The following is a 22,339-nucleotide window of genomic DNA, read 5'->3' as shown; positions in this document are numbered from 1 at the left end:
CCTCCTCTTGCCCATCTTCCCGTAAAAAGCCCATGGTAATGATCCCGATGCACCAGGAGGGGGTTTTCGCGTCCTGCAAAACAAAGCTCTAGGAACGTCGGGTTTATCTCTCGGCGCCAGGTATTTACTGTGCGCGCTTCAGGAGCTGCTCGGTGTTCCTTGGCAGCCAGACCTGTTGCCCAAAGGCGCGGATGAGTGTGCAGCCAAGAGCAGATTTTGCAAGCAGGAAAGCCGCTCTGCCACGGGGATGCATCACCCCGCGGCTCCCGGGTCAGAGCTGAGCCAGAGGCAGCGCTGCCGTGGGAGCCGACAGCACCGAACCCCGGAGGATTGAGCCGAGCCTGGCTCTGGCCGGGTGAAGCCCCCGCAGCTGCCAGGGTACGTCCTTGTGAGGTGGGAGAGTTCCATCGGAGCCCGTTCCCCTCTCGCATCCATCCCGCAGCAAGCCCTGGGGCTGCGCTCCTGCCTGCTCTGTCCCTGCTGTCCCTGCGAGGGCTCAATGCCCGGGTGGGCATTGCCTCCCCGACTCCTGCTCTGTGTCCCAGCAGCCCGAGGAGACACGGCCAGAGCTATTTGCTGCTCTTGCTCCATCAGCACAGATCGGGATCCCCATCCCTGAGCTCCTGCTGACAGTGGGGAAAGACAAACACAGTGTCCAGGGCCACCCTTGGCATTGCCAAAGTCAAGGTGACTTTGCTGCTGGCTTGGCTGCAGCCTTTGTTCAGAGCACCAAGCGAGTTCCCGTGGGTGGCAGGGACAGGGTAAGGCTGTGCAGGTGTTGGAGTGAAACCAGGATCAGGCACTCGGTGTGTTTTGTCTGGGACTCCCTGTGCTGTTGCTGGCCCGTGGACCAGCTGCACAGCTGTAGCCACAGTGCCGATCCTGCCTGGAGCTCAGGCTCCTGTGCTTCTCCTTCATCACAGACAAGAGGGGACAGAACTCAGCTGAGCTGCTTTCTGTTCATTCCATGTCTGAGCCATTGCTGGCGAAATGCAATTCTCCGTCCCATTGGCCCACGTGGCAGCCCCCGCCCCTGTCCTCTGCCTGCTCACTGGACAAACTTACCTGAAGCCAGCACTGACCTGGCGTGGAGCAGGGGCTGGAGGAACAACCTCCTGAGGCACCTGAGTGCTAAACCTCAGCATCCCCCTCCATGTCTGGGGGTGCTGGACCCCCAGAGAGCCTGTCCCTCGCTGCCCTCACCCACAGCAGCCAAGAATTGGCGGATCTGGAGTCAGGGGACACGTGTGGACATCAGGTAGCACATGCTCCAGCTCCAGAGGCTGATTCAGAGCTCCTTGGACTGAGACAAAACAAACACTTGCCCTGATAGTGTCTGCTTAGCTTAGCTCTCTCTATGGCAGCAGATAAGGGGCCATAGCACAAACCAGAAGGTGTGACCAGCACATCACCCCACTGTCCTGCTGAACAATTAACTCCAGTTTACCAAAATTGGAGATGAAGGGCTGCAAGCTGCTTTTGTCACCTGCGTAAATATTAACCACGGTGTAAATCAGGATTATCTCTCTGAACTTAACACAATTATTCTGTTTAAAAAAAACCAAACTAAACTGGGTGGGGGGGGTGCTGAGTGGGTATTGCTGATGAGTTTACAGCTCTGTTTGTGGTCAGGCTGGTTTTCATGGCGTGGCAATCTCCTGGCACAGCAAGAACAGCCAGAGGAGAATTTGCCAGCTCATGAGGAGATGCCCTGCGGTCTCACAGCCTGGCAGGCTCCTTTGCTCACCCAGGCACAAGGGACGAGCCTGAGAGCAGCTAACACGGGCCTGGTGCTGTAGGGATGCCGGGGTGTGATGCAATTTTGTCCTGACCAGAAGTTGCTCCCTGGGCCAGGACAGGGCAAGGATCAAAGGGCAGCAGAACCCGGACAAGCCAAGCTGATTGTCTGGGCTCGGTTCAATATGTTTATTCTGTCAGAAGCACTGTGCTTGTTGGGTGTCTGGCTTTAAAAACTGTTCCGTGGTGCTGCTGTCATGGCCCCTTTGGCTCCAAAATCCCTCAGAGTCCGTGAGCAAGAGTCTGGTTTTGTTCAGGCTCTGGGGCTGGTGACCCTGGTGCTGGCGGAGGGGAGCTCACAGTGTGCTCTGGCATCGCTGGCAGAGCTGCCCTGCAGTGGGGTCTGCAGGGAAGGGGTTCTCTGGCTGTCCCTGAGTGTTTCTGTGCCCGAGCAGAGCCAAATCTGCCACCAAACACATCCCACGGGCATCACCTGTGGGCACAGCCTGGCAGCACTGAGGAGATGTGCTCTGCCTGCACATCCTGGCAGCCTGGTGCTGGGACAGGCACGGCGAGGCTTTGCCACACACCCGGTGAACTCGGTCAGTTTCCCTCCCCTCGCTCAGCTGTTCCACTGCTCAGTAAGGCAAATCATCCCCAAAACAATGAACCTTTCCTGGCCCACACTGCTCTGGGGCAGCGAGAAACTTCCCTGCCAGACAAGGGAGAAAAACCAGAACGAACCAGGAGGTGAGGAATGAGGGACACAGCTGGAAAACATCCCCTGCTACCAGGGTTGCCTGAGCCAAAGGCCACCAAACCGGTGGCATGGGAAGCCCCCTGCCAGCACGGGGGAATGCAGGGATATTCCCGGGCGGGGCCGAGGCTTCCACCGGTGACACTCGCGGGGATTCCGTGCGGATGCTGGCCGCCTGCCGGAGCTCGGTATCCCCAGAGAGGAGCCGCTGTTGTGTTTAATGTGTCGCTAATGATGCTCCTGACAGCGATGGGCTGCCCGAGGTTACCGGCGCGGTGCCGGTGCCGTCCCGGCGCGGCGGCGGCCGGACGGGGAGCGGAGCGTGCTCGGGTAGACGGGCACGGAGGGGATCGGGATGGAGCCGGGCTTGGGGACGAGGATAGGGGCAGGGATGAGGACGGGGGTCCCGCCGGTCCCGTCCCCACCCCCGTTTCCACGGCGACGTTGTCAGCAGCCGTCTGGCCCCGCCCCCCGCCCCGCCTGGGCCAATGGCGCGGCGGCGCCCGGCCTGCCCGCCGGTGACGTCATGGCCGGTGAAAATCCCCCGTGGCCGCGGGAGCGGCGGTGGCGGCGCGGCCCCGCGGCCCGGCGCGGCCCGCACCATGGCCAAGCACCACCGCACGCCGGCGCGCTCCGCCGAGCCCGTCATCGAGGTCAAGAGCAAGGTAAGCGCCCGCCGGGGACGGGGCCGAGGATGCCGATGCCGAAGCCCGCGCCGGTTCCGCCGGGTCACGACCGAGCGCGTCGCCCCCGCGTCGGGCGGCACACGTGGGGTGGCACCGCGCACCGGGAAGCGGCGCGGGAGCCAGGCCGGGCCGGCTCTCCGCTCCCGCGCTGCGGCGGCGCTGCCCGGAGCCTCCCCGAGCGCAGCCCGGCCCGGCGGCCGCGGCGTCCCGCCACCGTGGGCTCTGCCGGGCCGCGGGCTCGCTCGGTGCGGCCGTGGGAACGCCGCGGCGGAGCGCTCGCCAGATGCGCAGGGCGCCGGTGCGCCGTTCCGGCAGCCCCGGTGTGCGCGGTGGCCCCGGCGGTGCGGGTGTGCGGGGTGCGCGGTCACCCCGGGGACACACCTCGCCCAGATGTGCACTCACCCAGATGTGCGTGCTCTCCAAGGCAGGCTCATCCCCGGCTGTGCCATCACCCAGATGTGCACCCCCAGCAAGGGACGAGCCCCTGTCGCGCATCCAGATGTGCACACCTGCATGACTGTGCGCTCGCCCGGTTGTGGTCTCCCGCAGACGTGTCTGCTCATCCAGATATGCGCTCACCTGGCACACCCTTGCCCAGTTGTGTGCGGTCACCCAGATATGCACCATCGTCCACCTGTGCCCATCCACCCATCCCTATGCTCAGCCAGACGCGTGCACTCCCTTTCTGCACCCTTATCCAGCTGTGCACCCTTATCCAGCTGTGCCCCTGCCGGCTCGGGATCCCCGGCAGGGTGCAGGGGTGCCCTCCTTCCCAGGATGTGGTGGCCACCGCCTGCCCCGACAGCTGGGGTGTGACCCCCGCGGGCAGCGCGATCCTCGCAGCGCTCCTCAGCCTGTTCTTAATTGGCTTCCCGTTCATCGTGACGGAAGGAGGCATTAATTAGCGCTGTTGCTCACCAGGTGCTACGGCAGCGCCCGTGTCGCAGGGAAGGGCCTCCCGGCAGCACGGAGACTGCCACGGCTGGTGGTACGGCCAGAGGGTCCTTCCTCTGCCGCGGGGCCATCTTTCTGCCCCATCACTTCAGTGTTTGGGCAGAAAAACGGCTTCCCTCCTCTTACTTTATTCTTGGGACGGGCTCCTCCTGACTGGCTCTGCCTGCCCTGGGCCGGCTCTGTGTGGTGCCCTGCCTGCATCAGTCCTGCCCACCGGGGCCAGCCCTGCCCAGGGTCACCCTCTTCCTCCTCTTCCTCATCCTCCCCTGCAGTTCGACGCTGAATTTCGCCGCTTTGCCATGAAGCGCTCTGGCGCCGGCAGCTTCCAGGACTTCTACCAGCTGCTGCAGACAGTGCACCAGATCCCGAGGGTGGATGTGCTCCTGGGCTACACAGACATCCACGGCGACCTCCTGCCCATCAACAACGACGACAACTACCACAAAGCCCTGTCCTCTGCCAACCCCCTCCTCAGGGTCATCATCCAGAAGAAGGGTAAGCAGGGCGCTGGATGTGTCCTCCTGTCAAGAGAGATGAGCCACATCCCACAGTACTGCTGGTTTGGACTGTGCCAGCAGGGCCTGGCTGGTCACACACCCTCCAGCCACTGCTTTAGTGGATGGATGTGGAGATGGTGGCACTGAGAGGCTGCCAGAACCCTGCCAGGGCTGTGGCAACCGCACGGGCTCTCCCTGGCAGCCCAGGGCACCCGCCTCAGCCCAGCCCCATGCGACCTGGTGAGCAAAGGCAGATCCTTGCAATTCACCCCTTTGAAGTTGTGTGTTCCAGCCAAGCCAGCGTGGGCTCCCAGATAACACCCGTGTTGCTCCTGTGAGTGCTGCGCCAGCAGCCCCATCCAGCTTCCTGCCCTGAGGAGGCAGCAGCCATCATTATGACAGAGCTCTCAGGGTGCCAGGTGCTGCTGGATTTCTGGTGTTGGGAAGAGGCTTGGTGCCTCCCTGCCCTTACCTTAGTGGCATATTCCCAGGGAACCACTTCCTTGCACAGGTACACCTGATAGCATCCTGATAGCAGTGTCCTGGTGGGAATGAAAGCCTCCAAGTGACAAACACCCCAAGTATTTGTCCTGTTTGCAGGGACAAATACTGTTTGCCCATCCCCTTCCACCCAGTTTAGCAGCACCTAGGTTTTCTCTTTCACAGCACCATCAGTCAGCAGTTCACAGAGCCAGAGCCTGACCCAGAGCCACGGGCTCAGCACAGCATCCGGAATGAGTCCGTGTTTCCAGCTCATGTTAGCGGTATGAAGTCTCTGGGCAAAAGATGGTGCTGGTGGCCAGCCCTGGCTGCAGTGTCAGTTTTCCTGGGCTTTTGCATCAGGATGCTGTGGGATGCCCTGGACATGTGCTTCATGGCTGCATGGTGTGGGGGCTGGCACTGATCCAGGCTGCTGGAGCTCATGGTGTGCTCAGGGGCTGTCACTGCCAGCCCTGAACCACCCCCTGCTCCTGGCCCAATGCTTGGACCCAGGCTGTGACATGGAGAGCCAGTGAGGGGTGGGTGTGCCAAGGCAGCAGTGGGTCCATCACTCCTGCTCCCAAGAAACCATCCTCCAGCACCCTGTGGCTGCTGGAAAAGCCTGTGAGGGCCCACGGCTGCCTGTGCCAAGACAGCACAGTCTGTGGAGCAGACTGGAGAGGGAGCAGGCAGAGCTTGGCTCCATGGGCAGCATGATAAGGAAGGCAGGCAGGCAGCACCAGGGAGCCCCAGCACCCAGCTGTGCCCGCAGGAGAGGGGCCGCGGGGCTGCCAGCACCACAGGGAGGTGAGCAGAGAGGCCAGGAGCAAGTCCTGGGTGAATCACAGCTAATTTAAAATGGATCCAGGTCATCCCGAGGCTGGGCTGTCGTTGAACCGGTCTGGGTCGCTGAGGAATGTGGCTGCAGAGCCTCTCACCCCGCCGGGTGCAGGGAGCGGTGCACACACACAGGTGTGCTCCTGGCAGTGGGCTCTGCAGCAGCCAGTCCTGCCACAGCAGAGCAAAAAGCAAAGGCTGCAGCTGGGCTCCCTCTGTGCCATCACCCCGTTGGGTGAAGCCATCCCTGCAGGGCAGCCTGGCTGGGACAATGGTGCTGACCCTCCTTGGCTGGGCCAAGGCTCGTGGGAAGGGCAGGGGAAAGTGTGGGACATTGCCAGGGCCACCATGGGGCTCATCCTTGGCGTGCAGGACCTGCTTGGCCCCGCCACTCTGCGCCCCTTGGAGAGGAGCTGTGTGCTGAAATAGCTGTGGGAAAGCCTCCGCCACCCTTCCCTGAGCTAAAAATATGCCAAGGCTGTGTGTGCAGGGAGATATTTATAAACCAGGAGCCCTGGCAGGCTGGCTTGGCTAGGGAGAAATCCCATGTCCCCTGGGCTTGGGGACATCCTGGCAGCTGGAGCAGGGTCCAGGTGCTGGTGGGGGACACCTGTGTGGAATGTGCTGACCATGGAGCATCCAGATCTGGGCTCCCCCATGGAAAAAGATGGGGAGAAACCAGAGAGGAACCAGGGCGTACTCCCCAGCACCTGGTAGATGAGGCCAAGTGTGATGGGTTGGAGTTGGGCTCCACAGAGCAGCCCCAGGCCACGGTCCAGAAGGAGGGAGTCAAACCCTGTATGAAGGTGCCTGATGGTGCAGTTAGAGACATGGGCACAAATCACAGTCTGGGATATTCAGGGGCTCTGAGGATGTTGCAGCCCTGGGATGAATTTCCAGGATGTGGGGAGTCTCTGTCCTTGGGAATGGCAGAGTTCTGCAGGACACAGTGGTGGCCATCACCAACCCATGCCAGCGACAGCCCTGCTCTGGTGGGGCAGAGGACTCTGGTGCTGTCTCCTGGGCTTGGACTCGCCCTAAGAGAGTTGGTTGCCACCACAGCACACTTATGTGGGGGGATCCTCGCTCCCCAAACCCAAACTGGGGCATGGCTGCAGCTCCCAGGCCATCAGGGCTGGCAGCTCTAGTGTTAAACTGCAGAGTTTGGCTTAAAGTGTGATTAAGGCTGAATCACTGCCTCGATCCCACTAATCCTGGCCTGTGTGCCTGTGTACGCTGGGTAATCCCAGGAGATGGGCCCCAGCGGAGACAGGCTGCAGGGAGAGCCAGGCTGGTGATCTGGGGAGGAAAAGCTGGTGAGAGCTGTGAGCAGGGCCCTTCTGCTGAGCACTGCCCCAGCACCAGGGGCACACGCTCACATCCCCAGCAGCCACACAGTGCCTGACCCGTGTCCTCCCTCCCTCGCTCCCTACAGCAGAGTCTGACGCCAGCGTCTTCGCCTCCAACTCCCTGCAGCGGAAGAAGAAAGGGCTGCTGCGGCCAGCGCACTACCGGGCCAAGCCTCACCTCCTGATCGGGATGCCCCAGGATTTCCGCCAGATCTCCTCCATCATCGACGTGGACATCCTGCCCGAGACGCACCGGCGCGTGCGGCTGCACAAGCACGGCTCCGACAAACCGCTGGGCTTCTACATCCGCGACGGCGTCAGCGTGCGCGTGGCCCCGCAGGGCGTCGAGAAGGTGCCCGGCATCTTCATCTCCCGCCTGGTGAAGGGCGGCTTGGCCGAGAGCACGGGGCTGCTGGCGGTCAGCGACGAGATCCTGGAGGTGAACGGCATCGACGTGGCCGGCAAGTCGCTGGACCAAGTGACGGACATGATGGTGGCCAACAGCCACAACCTGATCATCACCGTCAAGCCGGCCAACCAGCGCAACAACGTCATCCGCAGCAGCAAGGCCTCGGGCAGCTCCGGCGTGTCCACGGACAGCACTCCCAGCCAGCAGACCCCCAGCCCGGCCTCGCAGTACCTGAGCAACTACAGCACGGCCGAGAGCGACGAGGAGGGAGACCTGGTCATCGAGAGCGACAGCGCCTCGCACTACATGCCCGGGGGCTGCCCCAACGGGGGCCCTGCCGACGGAGCCCTGCGGCGGAGCCTGTCCCCGCACAGCTCGCGGGGCTCCCTGCAGTCCCTGGGCAGCCACGACGGCAGCCCTGGCAGGGGCAGCGCACGGGAGGATGGCACCCTCCTCACCCTATAGCCACAGGGGCCCGTGCCACGCGGTGGCTGGATGGGTTTCTGCTGATCTGGATGTGGACAGCAGGGTGATGATGTGGCCAGCGGGCAGGGGTGGAGAGGGGCTGCCCACTGCCTCCTCCCACCCCCTGTGACCCTGGGAGCCCCACTGTGGGACCCACTCAAGCTGGGCACTGCCCCTGTGAGCGCCCTTGCCTCCTCTTCCAAGCAAGCGGGGGTTTTTAATTGTTTTATTGAAATATGCATCATTAATATATTGCAATGGACAGTAAAACTTTTTCTAGAAAGCACCATGCTTGTCCCTGGTTGGTGTCACTGCAGGGAGGAGGGGGACAGCAGGTGGGTTCCCCAGCCCTGTACACAGAAGGCAGTGCCTGGGGGTGGTGGCCTTGATCTTTGCTGCTGTGCTGGGTGACCCCACTGAGACTCATTGTGCCTGTTCCAGAACAGGTGTCCAGGCTGTTTTGGGCAGCCACCTGGCCTGATGGCCTGATGCAGTCAGCCTTGCTTGGTCCCCCCATTCCCACCTTGTCCCTGCTGCAGGGCCCTCACTAACGCAGGGGACACCTGGTCTGGCAGCAGCACCTTGGCTGTCACTCAGCCCTGCAAACGCTGCTGGGCATAGTCCAGCCCCATCCTCCTTCTTCAGCCCCAAGCTCAGGGCAGGGGGGTCCACACCTGTCCCTACTGCTCTGCTGGGGCTCCCAGCACCCTCAGTCCCTCTCCCAGAAGTGCCAAGCTGATGGTGGCACTCACTGCTGCCAAGGGCTTGTGGTGGGACTGGCAATGAGGAAGCCCTGCAGCTCTCAGGGTCTGAAAAGCCAGCACCAACTCTGTCCAGAGCCTCAGGGCAGGGCAGGCTGGGAGTGCAGCAAGGGCTGAGGACACTCATGGCACACAGCCAGGGCCCAGACAGACCAGAGAGCAGATCTGGCAGCAGGGCTGGTTAGCCCAGGCTGGTTTTGGGCAGGGAGGTGCCCAGGGGCTGTGCCCATGGCCCCCAGTCACTCTCATCCAGCAGGCTCAGCCTGGCTGGGGTTTGCCCTGAGGTGGCCCCAGGGGCACATGGGGTGATTTTCCAGTTGGCATCTCTCCTCCTCCAGCCCTCCAGTGCCAAAATATTCCCCACCCCTTGGCAGCAGCGTCAGCCCTGACATCCCAGGGCACTGCAGTGTGCCAGGTGGCACAGGCAGGGCTAGGATACTCCACAATCCTGCCCAGGATGGAGCAACCCCTGCAAAAAGGCAGCTGCTTGGAAAATCCACACACAGTAGCAAATCCACCCTGTGTAGCAAATGGAGATGGAGCAACAGCACAAGCAGCAAGAAAGGAAAACTTGATGGGATTTCAGGGGAAAAAGTGTTCCCCCTGAGGCCAGCACTGTCTGCAGACAGAGCCCCAGTAAGGTGAAGGGGACAAGCCCCTCCCTGGAGATTCTCCAAATTCAGTTAGATATGGCTCCAAGCTGTGGCACTGTGCCTCTGCTGAGCAGGAGACACACCAAGCCCTCCAGCCATCCCTCACAGCTTCTTTGCTTCACGCAGCAAGATCCCTGCAAAGGTCTGCACAGGCTCCTGCATGGCATCTCCAGGCAAGGCAGCAGAGAGCTCACCTGTGTGATGGCACCTTCCAGCCCTGTCCTGCCAGCCTGTGGATGGAGATCCAGCAGGATTTTGCACATTCTCCAGTCCATGATCCCCTGCCTGCACTGATGGTTTCTGCTGCCCACACCATTCCTCAGGCCCTGCTGGGCCCACTGGGAGCTGCACACACACTGCAAGATGGAAATGATGATTTATTGGAGTATCTCCTGCCCCACAGACAACAAAGGCTTCTCCAGACATCTGACCAGACCCTCCTGACAGCTCAGCCCTTCCCTGGGCAGAGAACATTGAAGCTCTGTGCCTCCTTCTTGTCCCCAAGCTGTCCCCTGAGCTCTCAGGTGCTCAGGATGAGCCATGACCACGGTCCAGCTCAGGAGAAAGAGAATACAAGGAATACCACAGACAGCAGCACAAGAGACCTCCTACCAGTTTCTAAAGTAGGAAAAACGGGGAAAGTAAGAGGTGATGCCACAGATCCAGAGCAGAGAGCTGATCTGTGAGAAGTCAAGCAGCAGAGACAACTGCTCCCCAGACCACTGAGCAGGGCCTTTATTAGGACATCTCCCTCCCTTTTCTGTGGACAAGATACAGCACTGAAAGGTGAGCAAGAGATGCCAGCTGTGCACTGGACACTGTTCTTGGCACCTGCATGGGCCCAGGGTCTGAACTTGGCTTCCTCTCCTTCCCTCCCAAAAAGTGATGTCCATTCCTGCCCAGCAACAAAGGATGTTCAGGCAGAGCAGCACAGCACACCTGGCCCCACCAGCTCAGGAGTCCAACTTGATGAAGACTTTGGGCCTTGAGAAAATTTTGACTGCCTCATCTATCTGGGAGAGCTTCCTCTCGAGCTCTACCCGCCTCTTCTGCATCCTGAGGCTGTCTCCACGCATGGGCAGCAGAACCAGGTCCTTTACCAGCTGCTCCTGGCCTGTAAAAAGAGGAAAAAAAAGTTGTGTAAGTTGAAAAGCAAAGAAATCCACCCTTTTTCTAGAGCTATGAACACAATGGCAGCACTGGAACAAGGACCTAGAATCCTTCTATTTAAACCTCAGCTGGATGAAGACCTGAGGGACCAGCTCTAGCCTTGAGAAGCAAGGATTGGACTAGAGACCTCTGAAGGTCCCTTCCAGCCAAAATCTTTCAAAGATTTTAGGAGCAATAGCAACCCTGACATCAAGTCCAGTGGACAAGTGTGCTTCAGACAGCCAGTCCTGTAACCTGCAGGACACTGATTCCTCTTTCCAAGCACCCAGCTCATATCCTGACTATATATGCCTTAACCCAGGCAACTCTCCAAGTGGCAGGAATGTGTCCCTGTGTCTCTTCTCCATTATCCTGCCTGGGATTGTTTGTTTTTCTGAGCTGGATTCACTGGGTTTTTCCCTCTTACTCTGTTTCAGGCTGCTGAGGGTCTCGAGGCGCTGGCCCTCGGGCATCAGGGTGTGCCCAGGGGGGGTGTCGGGGTCGGGCAGGTTCCGCAGCCGCTCCTCCGCCTGCTTGCGCCACAGCTCCTTCCTCTCCAGCAGGCTGGGGGCAAAGGAGAGCACGTGTCAGCACCTCTGGCACAGGCAGAGGCCAGGAATGTGCCCTTCAAACCCCACCAGGTTCCATGTCACTGGCTGAGGACCCCAGGGAGCCACACACCGTCATGGTGGGGGATACACCGTGTTTAAAGCACATATGTGGGCCAGCAAATGTGCTCCACAGGCACAAAGGGCTGCTGGCAGAGATGCACTCAGGCCAACACGTGCTCCTTGGAGACAAGGGCTGCTGCTCCTCGTTTCTGGCTCGCTGAGTCCTCGCCAAACCATCTGTGGGTCAATGGCAGAATGAAGTCAGACAGCAGCTCACGGCCAGGGATGCTGGCAGAGGACAGCACAGCCAAAGGACTGGCACCACAGTCAGTCCTAGGACAGGGTCTGTTTGCCATGCACAGCCCCAAAATGCACAGCACTAGCTGGATGTTCCTCAGAACCCAGGCCCAAGGCAGGATGAACACCTGTGAGGCAGAGAGAGCTCTCTGCCTCTCCAAACCCAGGCCTCTTCATGCCAAAGCTACATCACATGGAACAAAGCCTACAAAGGGGCAGGAGCACATTTCCCAAAGCATACAGAGCTTCCCCATATCAGCATCATTGTACAACAGCAAGCAAGGGAGGAGGAGATAAAACTCCCTCTGAGCCTTGTCACACTGGGCTGGTTAAGCCAAGAAAGCAGCAGGGACAGCGTTTACTCCCCAGCCACAGAAAAAGGCACTGCTGCACATTGCAGGAGCACCTCTGAGCCCAGCCCATCTCTCCAGGCACACCCAGGGGATGCACTAAGGCTGTTGCACTCCCATGGAGCAGAAAGGGGCACACTTACTACTGGGGGACGTGTCCCTTTTGCCTGGCATTGTAGTGCTCCTGCTCCTGCTGCCGGTGCTGCAGCAGCTGGGCCAGCGCCTGCAGGGACTGCGAGCGGCGCAGCGGCGCCCGCTTGGCGCTGCACGCGTTGTGCCTGATGAAGTCAACGCTCCTGCCCTCCACCTGCATCTGCAAAAACAGAGAGCCAGGCATCAGGGGCAGGCTGGGCACAGGCACACAGCCAGCTGACACTGGCCACACGAGGGAAAAGCAGAAATGCAGCACACAAGGTGTGTGTGGATTGTGTGACAGCAGGACAGGCGGACCCTCGGCACAGCCTGTCTCAGGCAGGAGCTGTGGCCATGGTTTGGGAAGGTAGGCACCTAAAGCCAAGCCTAATCCTGGCCTCTATAACGTCCCCAAGATGACCAAATGCCTTAAAAGCCAGAAAGACAGAAAACCTCAGGCTTGATGTAGTCACCATGAAGCATTTTGAGGGGCAGAGGAAAAACAGGTTGGGAGCTCACCAGGCCAAGGAATGCAACAGAACCCCTGGCAGAGCAGGAACTTTGCTGATCCTTGGGGCACTTCCCCAGAGACAGCACCTCCACCACAGCTCCTCTGATGGACAAAACAGTGGAGAAGGTGGCTGTGTTTGCATTTAAGATTTCCCTGGTCTTCCTCCTTTGTAGATCATGTCCTGTTTAATTAAGTCATTCATGGCATTTAGGAACCAACAAACTGACAATCTCACAATTGCCAAGGGAAAAGGACATGAGTCATGGAGCTGTTTAGGACCTCCCAAACAGACTACTTGAAAGGTTTAACTACTAATGCTGATTTAACTCTCCTTACTAAAACACACACTCATTTCCCGAATTTTTATCTAACATCCAGAAGCCACAGTTCCTTTGATTACAGTGGGAACAGCCTCCAAAACCCCAAGACCTCCTGCAAAGCCATTGGGAGAGCAGATTTGAGATTGCTGGCATGATGAGGTGGAATTTTCACAGGGAACTTCATAATCACCTTAACTATGAGTGAGGATGAAGCCAGAATTAACAGTCCCTGAATATCCATCTCACCACCCCAGTGACCAGGACCCTGCTCCTTCCCTTCAGCCAGGAACAGCATTTACACATCTCCCTACTCATGCAGCACATGTGCCCCAACACTTTAGAAGAATGGATTTTCCATGCCAGAAATGCCTGGGATGGATGCAGTCAGTGTGTAACTCACCTTGGTTTCAGCACCCTGTGCCTCTGGAGCCTCTGTGTCTGCTCCTGCCTTTGCCCTGCCAGGCCCTGGGGACAGTGGTCTGCATGGCTTGATCCCAGAGCCACAGCGGGAATACGCCCTCAGGAAATTCACAGCCTCGGGATTGGGAGGTGGAGAGGTCTCCTGGGAAAGGCAAGAAAAGATCCACCAGTGGAGAGAGGCTGTGGCAAAGAAAAACCCTCTCAACCAAGTTTGGGGGGTCACCCAGGTTTGCACCCAGCTCAGCACAGGTTTGCAGCAGGCACACGACAGCACACACACCTTCTGCCATGGCCTGGCAGAAGTTCTTGGGGGAAGAGAATCTGTAATCAGCCAGCAAAGGCCAACAAACAGCAACAGATCAGACCTGGCCAGGGAGTGAATGGCTAAGAAACAGGGGGGGAACGCTGCAGAAGCAAATTTGGATCAAGCAGGGAGGCACAAGGCTGCCTGCTGAGGTGCTGTTCTCCAGGGCTGCTCTGCTCAGCGCCTCAAGTGTGTGCTTGTATCACTGCAGAAAGAAAAGGGAGCAGAGAGTGAAGGAGTCTGGTGGAATTGCATCTGAGGGGCATCTTCAAAGGCTGTGGCACAGGCTGAGAGTACTTGATATCTAGCAGGTGGTCTGGGAATATCCCAGACAGTCTTGTTGCAAACAAACCCTGAGAACTGAGAGTTGACACTGTGGCAAGTCGGTGACCCTATGAAAAATGCAGCTGGGGCACTGCTCTGCCCTTGGGAGTGGTGGGAACTGCACAGGGCCACCCCCAGATCTTCAGAAATACCCAAGGTCTCAGCTGAACTGCAGCTCCCTGGGCAAGATTTCCTCTTGCCTGGCCCATTCCCCTGGGCAGAGCTGCAGACAGGGTGGGACTGGGCAGCCACATTGCTGGGATCAGTGTGAGGAGCAGGGTAAGGGATGCCCTCAGCACTGCCCAGACTGTTCATGCCCCAAACATGATCAGTCTTGTTTCAACAAACCTGGGTCTCACTGATAAGTTAATGAGAATTGCCTTCACCTGGCACAGCTGGCTCAAAGTTGAATCTGTGACCTCAGGAGCACAGGGCACAGCTTACCCCATCTCCCTGCACAGGGGCACTGGCACTGCCAGAACCCTTCCCAAGACAACTGCTACAGCCAACAGCCTCAGAGGAAAAACTCTGCATGAGTCATCCAGATCCAGCTCAATCAACTGAAACTCTGAGCAGCAGCAGCAGCAGCAGCTCCACAGAAGATGGAGATCCTTCACAGGGAACATCTCAGCTCCAGGAGAGCCCCAGCAACAGTTAAAGCATCATGAGTCAGTGCCAGGGCCTCTCTGGAGGAGCACACAGAGCACAGGGAACGCACCACGCAGAACCTGCCTGCGCAGAGACCACCCCCCTTCCCCATAACAAAGGCAGAAATGAGCTCAATCTGCCTCTAACCCAGAGGATTTGTCAAACGAGCGTAGGCTTGTGTTCTTGAAGCACTCGTGGGTTTGCTCCCATGTGTGGAAGGGTCACAGATACCAAAGAGGTTGGTGACACACCTGGAAAAAGGGACACAGCAGTTGGAGCCACTGGTTTGGGAATCATCCTGCCAATTTTGACAGTTGTTATCAATATATGTCATTTTAACATTGAAAGCTGGCAACAGATTAAAGGGAAGCAATGCAGAGATGAGGAGGAAGTTAAAGGCTCCAACTCAGCGCCCTCAGATCTGTGCTGATCTCTGAGGCCTCAACCCTGCCTGCCTGGAGATGGCTGTGTGCCCCCCAGAGCAGGGGTCATTTGTGGGATTCATTCTCTGAACCTGAGAGAGAGAATTGTCTCTCTCTGTTCACAGAATGTGAATCCCACAGTTATCCACCAGGACAATCACTTGGGGAAGATGTTCACACATGGAAGACACTGCCCACTGTGTATCCAGAGGGTGGGAATAGATGGACTGAGGCTCAAGGCAACCTGCTGATCTTACCTCTGGGTAAAACACCACAGCCTTTTGGCACAAACCCCAGAGAAGTGCTGCCCCAAACATGGGGAAGCTGAAAAGTCAGATGGGAGCATCCCCTGGCAGGAAATACAGCTATGAGGGGGAAGCAGGACAGGGATTATGGCAGCAGTCACTGTCTGGACCCAAACCACACACTCTCACTCACAGCCCCACTGCCACATCTGCCCCACTGCCACATCTGCCCACTGTGCCTCAGCACTGAGATGCCCCCAGATCCTGCAGGCACCAGGACTCCCCTGTCTCCATCATCCATCCCACTGTTCCCCGAGCCTGGAGACTTCAAGACCTCCTCCACAGATACCAACCTGCAGTTTGGCCTTCACCTTTGACTCCACATTTTCATATTTCTGGGATTTCCAGAGAGCTTTCACAGGCTTGGGCTGGCTGTGCTCCTGGGCTCGCTCCTTCTCCTTGCACTTCCTCTGAATCTCCTTTATCCGCCTCACATTTTCCTTCTCGTAGTCCTTGGCCTCTTTCCCTGCTCAGCAAGGAGAGACACACCTTCACCTCCCAGACACTGCCACAGATCCCTCCCAACGCTGGTCCAACAACCAAGAGACCCAGCAAGCCCTTCCCTCTCCTGCAGACCAGACCAGTCTGCTCCTGCCCCTGTAGATGCACACTCCCAGACTGACTCTTCTGCCAGGGGATCCCACCATGCCCAGGTGAGCACAGAACAGGTCTGTGCTCACTGCTGGTGTCCACAGACTCCCCTGTTCTCCTCTTGCTCCAGTATGGACCATGCCAGCCCCTCTCAAGAGCAAGGCCAATTCCCAGCTCAGCTCACATGGTGTTTCTGAAGTAGACAGGGCTGCAGAGCCTTGAGCTTGCCCTGTGCCTGGTTTTAGGGTCAGCTATTGTCCTACAATGACACAACCAAGATTATGGATTAGGACTCTGTTTTGTTTTGGTTTTGAATTAAAAATTATCCTTCCTTGGGCTCCCCAAGGCAGGGAACATCTCAGCTGACATAACCAGATGCTCATCTGTTTCCCCCGTTTGGGCACAGCAGTTGTGCCATCTACCACACTGGCACCAGCTCAGGGCAATGCCAGCACATGAAATGAATTAAAATGACACACAGGGCTCAACCTTATCACCTTCCTGGACCTCTGAATGTATTCTGGGTGACATCCCTGCCCTGGAGAAGGGGACATGTTCTGCAAAGATGTTCTCACATCCACATCCACAGGCACCCTTCCCAAATCCTGCCTGGCTTCACCAACTAGGAGCTCACCATGTTAAACATCCTCAATACAACAAGGTTTTGTTTGATTCATATAGAAGTTTTACCACAAAGAAGTACAAATTTTTGCACCTTTTTTCAAGTCCCTCTTCCCATTCTAAAACTGAAACTGGAGCCAAAACATCACTGGCTCCAGCAGAGGTGACTCCACTGCCAGGCCAAAAGCTGCAGATGGGGTGACCAGCCCTGTGAAGCTCAAGCTCTCCTCAGGCAGCAGATCCTGGGAATCCACCCCAAATGCTTCATGCCTGGCCCCAAAGGCAGCTGCAGCCAGCAGTGATTTGGCTGTACTTATTCTTAGCTGGCAGCCCCCCATCAAGGGAGATGCCCTGGAGCTGCAGCAGGAGGCCGAGTGTCCCTTTCTGTCCCCTCTCCAGGAAGTCCTTCCCGCTGGGGCGGACACGAGGGGCTGGCTGGGCCTGGCGGGCACTGCCCAGAGGCAGGCAGGGGCTGGGGACTGTGTCCAGAGGGCTGGAGGTTAAAAACAGCCTCTGAGCATTTCCTTCCAGCCTCCCTCGAGCTGCAGTGAAAAGAAAAAGGAGAACCTTGTCAGGAAATGATCTTACCTGAGTCTTCTGCACCCACAGCCCACCAACAACGTGATGACCCCCTCTACACCTCTGCCCTATGCTTTCCCATCTTTCAACCAGCTGTACAAAAATCTTTAGGGTCACCACCAGAAGCACCTTCAGCAGTGTGAACAGAGACTGTCGAGGACATCAAGCTGTGTCACACCAAAGCACAAACCCCCAAACCTGTGCCAAGCATCAAGGACTCACCTGAGAGGGGGCGTTTGTAATACTCTGGAAAGAGCCCTGGGTCTGGAGGAATGGGTCCAGAAATCCTGGATGGCCCTTCACACATCCTGCCACACGTTGCTCTACCTCTGCCAGAGAAACCAACCACCAGAACAGAAATGAGCAGGGCTCACTCAGCCGCTGGAAAGCTACATTTAACATATATATATATGTATAGGGGAATTTCTGGCTTTCATTTGACACCTCATCCCCAGCTCCAGAGATGTCCTGCAGGTAGAAACCACCCCAGATTGGACTCTGTGCAGGTGAAGGGTCCAGCAGCCCTGTCCCTGCTGTGGGTCAGTGTTCTTACCAGTGCTGAAAATGCCCACAGTTGCTGTAATGTTGGTACCTTTGCTACCACAAAATCCTTTGTGGCTTTGTTCTCCCATATGGAAACGCTGAATGCAGACACAGAAGGGGTGAACAGGAAACACGGGGTAGCTGGCCATCATCTGACAGCTTTTAGCCTGAGATTTGAATTATTCTGTACCCTGGGCTCCCTCTAAATGGCTCCTGTGGTTCAAACACAATTTGTCCAGAGGAAGCTGAAGCTCCTGCCCCACATGGCCATATCCTCCCTGAGAACAGACCTGTGCTGTCACCACCCCTGAGCAGGCTGGGGCTGACCCTCAGAAGGACAAACACTTCACAAAAATACAAAACAGTTCCCTCCAGGACCATGTGGGGCAGAGACTGGATTTCTGGGGAAGAGCCCAGATGGTTTCTCAGGTCTTGGGGATAACAAACAGATAACAAAGAACATGTTTTTTATTTCTGAAGTACTTTTCAAAGCAGCACAGAGCCACAAGTCCCTGCTCTGGCCCACAGGGTCCCTGTTGCTTCTCTTCTCTCTATGACAGAAGCATAGATCCTTCCACCAGGAGCAGCCAGCATCAATTTCCCTGCACTGCTCACCAAGATCTCCTGGACAGCATTTTTATACGTACAACAAACCCAGAGCTCAGAGCATGAGCGTGCAGGATGCCACACAGCAGGCACACACTGCTCTCAGCAGGTGCCACAAGAGCCTCATCACAGTCACACCACAATTCTGACAGGCGCCAGGGCAGCTTGGCTGGAGTCACTGCTCCAAGAGCTGGGGCTACAACCTGCACTCCCTGACTCCTGAGGCAGTAATTTAAACATTGCTGAGACAACTCCACGGGAAGAACCCCTTTCAGGATCCTCAGCATGCCAGCACTGACGGGACGCAGCATCTGCAGTTTAATTTATAAACCAATAAAGGATCAGTGCAAGGCTGAGTGAATCTGACTCATAGCAACTAATGCACTGCAGTCTTCCCTGCTAAATCACCCCTGTTGACATGAGACCCATTAGCAAAATGCTGTTATTCATCTCCTGGACACAAGGGCAGAGGCAATGCAAGCAGTGCTGACTGCTGCACACCAGCATGCATGTGCAGCCTCTAGCCAGCTGCTCTGGAAAAGCTGTTTCTGAAAAGCAGGCACAGACTCTCAGCCAGAGATAAAAGGATGCTGGCTTGGTATTATTTAATCTCCTCGATAATGGATCAACTAAGCCAGAACAGCCTCTCTTATTCTAGAGGAAAAAAAAAAAAGAAAGCGTTCACCATGAGATCACTCCAGAACAGCTACTGGCTTTGAAATGCACATCTGATCTTGATCTGAACTCAAGTCCCACCCCAGTGATTTACACGTAAAATGACAGGCTGAAATCAAGCCCTGTAACAGCAGACAATGATTGCGGGGGACTGAGGAGGAAAGGCAAGCTGAGGGGAGGCGGGGGATGGAAGGCTCATTTCATACCTTCCATCCCAACTGCACCCTGCCCTGCTGCAGGGAACTTGCAAATGACACCCACTCCCTGATTTGCAAGTCACATCACCTCTGGCATGGGATCTTGCAGGATCAGAGAGCCTCATTACAATAGGGAGCATCTTGTCCATGTAGGGACCTACAGGGACACTAGCTCCCAGCAGCAGTGTCCCAGCCACACTTCCAGGAATGCACTTCCCCAGCTGCTGCTCTGCTCCTGCTGGCCACGGGCCCAGCTGGGGGACAGAGTGGGAGACCCTCATGGCTCACTCCTGCCAAGAGGGACTGCATGGCCTCTGCTGTCATTCCCACCTGCTTTGTTTCTCGGGACAGCTTTGCAGCACCAACAGTCCTGTGCTGAGCCAATTCCACTCACTGCCCCTGCACCAAACAAGTCACTTCTTTCACTGGCTTTGTTTTCTGCCCATGTAACCCTTTGTCCAAAAGGAACACGACTTTAACATCACACGGGGGATCAGAGAAGCACTGGAGCAAGCACCAGAGAAACACAGCAGGAGTTATGAACACAGAGGAGAGGGATGAGGGGACAGGGTCAGCCCTCTTGGGGGCTTTCCTGCACTCAGCAGAGCATCTGCTTTACCACCACATCAGCAACCTAAACATCAGCAGTGCAGCACCCGACCTGCTGCCACCAGACACACACCATTTATGCACTCACAGGCTGTGAGATTCAGGCACACTCTGCAGAAGCAGGCTGAGTAAGTCCAGGCAAACAGATGCATGTCAGCCACTCCTCTCTGCTCCTGTCCCTGCAGGCTCCCTAGGGAAGAGTCCCAGCTCCCAGCCACCCTGCACAGCTACAGGAGGCACAGAGCAGTTGCTGGAGTAACCCAGTAACTTCAACACTGCTCACTCAGCCCCGTGTGCTGCTCCCTTCTCCACCAGAACATGGCTTTATGCTGGCCTAGGAGCCAAGCAACGCAGGCTCCAGTTCTCTCTCTCCCACAGTGTCTGCAAGTTTAATTACCATTAACTCGGCTCTGTGCCCTTTGCTGCAGCAGACCAAGTGGTAAAAATGGTACTTATCTCCCTGGTAAACTGAGCCTGTAAGAACCACAGCTTCCTTTTGTGGCTTGTTTTTAACATAGTAGTTAAGATAACTGCAAAACATGGGAACAGACAAGCCTCAGGCAGGTGCATTTCACCGCCTTGAACCCTCGGCATCTGACTTTGAAGCATTCCCTCTCTTTCACAGATGACATTTTCACTGTGCCTGGGTCCCTGGCCAGGAAGCTGCTACCACACACAGAGCTGATGCCAGCCCAGCTTCTTGTCTTCGTGAGCCGATCTCTGCAAAAAGCATGGGAAAAAACATCCCACGGTTGTGATAAGCTGTGATAAGCAGAGCAAGTCATCTGCAGCAAATCAAAGGGCTAATCTCCGTGCAGCTGGTCTTGCATGTTTGATTCCTTCCTCAACAGTTTTAGCTGAAATGGAAAGTCACATCAGGATAACTTCCACGCCTGAGGGCTGCACCAAAACAGCACCAATGGATCTGAGACAATTCCTCCCAAAAAACTGGGAGTCAGGAGCAGAGGTCAATGTGCTGTGAACCTACCCAGTGGTTTTTGTCCCTGCCGAAGCCTTGTCCTTGCTGACTGCTATGGGAGAGATTAATATTCTCCTTTTAATATCATTCCCCATGTGAGTTTCCCCAGGTCTCAGCAGCTCTTCCCCATCTGCCAGTTTCAAAGACCCATTTTTCCTTCTGTCTCTGTGAAAACAGAGAGACAGGTACAGCCAGGTGTGACACTGACATTTGCATTTCTGGGAGCTGGTGCCCTACCAACAGCTCTTTAGGAATAAAGCCAGCTTGGACAGCCTGCCCAGGGAGTCAGACGCATTTCCTGCTGGGGCAGGAGCTGAACGAGGGCCGTGCTCGGCAGTGGAAGGTGGGCAGAGATTGCTGTGGGTATCACAGAGCTGCAGCCCAGTCCTCTCCGGAGGGCAAGCACAGATGCGGGCACGGAGCCTCACCTCAACGCGTGCGATTCCTCTGGGATGCACGGACGAGCCCCGTGCTGAGGCTGCAGCTTGTGTGGGAGCCCCAGCTCCTTCGGCCGGGCTGGCACGGGAGATCAACACCGGCCCTGAGATCAACACGTGCTGAGACCGGACACCGGGCACCGCCGGGAGGACCGGACACCGCCGGGGACCGGACACCGCCGGGGGAACCCTCCTGGCTCCCTTCTCCGGGGCTCGGGGGCGCTGCCAGCAGCGCAGTCCCGCGGTGCCGGGGGCCCGCGGCCTTCCCCCTGCGGGCGCTGCCCCTGCCCCGGGCCCGGCGCTTCCCGGCCCGGCTCCCGCCGTCCCCGGCCTGCGCCGCTCCCGAGCCCCGGCGGGCGGCCCCGGGCCGGGCAGGGCCCTGCGCGGCCGCCCCGAGAGGACTCACCGAGGGAGGCCGCGGAGAAGCGCTCCCCGCCGGGCCGGGCTGGGCTGGGCCCGCCGGCAGCCGAGGGCCCGGCCCGGCCCCGCCGCTCCCCGGCAACCGCCGCTTCCGCCGGGATGGGCGGGCCCGGCCCCGAGGGCCCCCGGAGCCGCTCCCTCGGCACCGCCGGCTCTGCCCGGGCCCCGCAGCACACGGGGGACACCGAGCCCCCGGTCCGTAATGCACAATATCTGCATTAAACACACAGGGACTCCTCGGGGCAATCCCGGCTCGAACCCGCTTCGCCCAAACGGGCGCGCCTGCGGTCACCGTCCCGCCCTGCCCGAGCAGGGCAGCCCCAGGCTGCAGGCAGCCCACAGAGGCCCCTCTCACCTCTCCGCACAGTTCTGCGGTCATGTCTCTTTCTCACCCAGCAGTCTCGGCACTCTCCTTCCTTCACTGGGATCGTCCGGAGATGTTTTGTGCTTCTTTCTTCACACAGAGGAGGAGCTGTGCTTTAGCTTTGTTCTGCCCAATACAAACTTAGTGACAAAGGCACAAAGGAAGATTCTCAGTTCCAGAAGGACAGCTTCAAAACAGACCCCCAAACTGGCATGAAAACAGTCAGGGCTCTTCTATCTGAATGAAGGTGGTGAGTGCCAGGTGAGCTCAGGACACGTTATCTCATCCATTTTACATAGCACAGACTCCACAGGCATTAGATCTCACACGTATGGCAGGA

At 57.6% G+C, this 22,339-nt stretch overlaps 2 protein-coding genes across 4 annotated transcripts; one reads left to right on the top strand and one right to left on the bottom strand.

Annotated features, from left to right (window-relative positions):
- The first annotated feature begins 3,094 nt into the window (after positions 1 to 3,094).
- Positions 3,095 to 8,450, top strand: PARD6A (par-6 family cell polarity regulator alpha). Its single transcript, XM_030956263.1, has 3 exons — positions 3,095 to 3,159; positions 4,407 to 4,629; positions 7,384 to 8,450. The coding sequence occupies exons 1-3, from the start codon at positions 3,097 to 3,099 to the stop codon at positions 8,169 to 8,171; spliced, it is 1,074 nt and encodes a 357-aa protein (XP_030812123.1). The 5' UTR covers positions 3,095 to 3,096; the 3' UTR covers positions 8,172 to 8,450.
- ENKD1 (enkurin domain containing 1) lies at positions 8,394 to 22,149 on the bottom strand. Of its 3 annotated transcripts, none has more exons than XM_030956262.1 (8): positions 21,991 to 22,149; positions 17,392 to 17,498; positions 16,908 to 17,132; positions 15,672 to 15,844; positions 13,356 to 13,517; positions 12,136 to 12,305; positions 11,162 to 11,298; positions 8,394 to 10,699 (listed from the first exon to the last, which is right to left on the bottom strand). In XM_030956262.1, exons 2-8 carry the CDS (start codon positions 17,474 to 17,476, stop codon positions 10,539 to 10,541), a joined length of 1,113 nt encoding a protein of 370 aa, XP_030812122.1. In that variant the 5' UTR covers positions 17,477 to 17,498; positions 21,991 to 22,149; the 3' UTR covers positions 8,394 to 10,538. The 3 variants fall into 3 exon arrangements, with proteins under 3 accessions (XP_030812122.1, XP_030812120.1, XP_030812121.1); XM_030956260.1 differs by lacking the exon at positions 21,991 to 22,149 and adding an exon at positions 21,622 to 21,759; XM_030956261.1 differs by lacking the exon at positions 21,991 to 22,149 and adding an exon at positions 21,207 to 21,521.
- Positions 22,150 to 22,339: the final 190 nt, after the last annotated feature.

Source organism: Camarhynchus parvulus, chromosome 11 (assembly GCF_901933205.1).
Source record: "Camarhynchus parvulus chromosome 11, STF_HiC, whole genome shotgun sequence".
NCBI classification, from domain to species: Eukaryota; Metazoa; Chordata; class Aves; order Passeriformes; family Thraupidae; genus Camarhynchus; species Camarhynchus parvulus.
The sequence above is the reverse complement of the archived record's forward strand: the minus strand, read 5'-3'. Positions and strand labels throughout refer to the sequence as shown.

Coding starts and splice junctions, on each gene's coding strand:
- PARD6A (XM_030956263.1), top strand. CDS start 3,097: ATGGCCAAGCACCACCGCACGCCGGCGCGCTCCGCCGAGCCCGTCATC. Junction 3,160..4,406: donor TCATCGAGGTCAAGAGCAAG/GTAAGCGCCCGC, acceptor CCTCCCCTGCAG/TTCGACGCTGAATTTCGCCG. Junction 4,630..7,383: donor GGTCATCATCCAGAAGAAGG/GTAAGCAGGGCG, acceptor CGCTCCCTACAG/CAGAGTCTGACGCCAGCGTC.
- ENKD1 (XM_030956262.1), bottom strand. CDS start 17,476: ATGTGTGAAGGGCCATCCAGGATTTCTGGACCCATTCCTCCAGACCCA. Junction 15,845..16,907: donor TGGGGGGCTGCCAGCTAAGA/ATAAGTACAGCC, acceptor CTTGCTGAGCAG/GGAAAGAGGCCAAGGACTAC. Junction 12,306..13,355: donor CACAGGGTGCTGAAACCAAG/GTGAGTTACACA, acceptor CTGTTTTTGCAG/ATGCAGGTGGAGGGCAGGAG.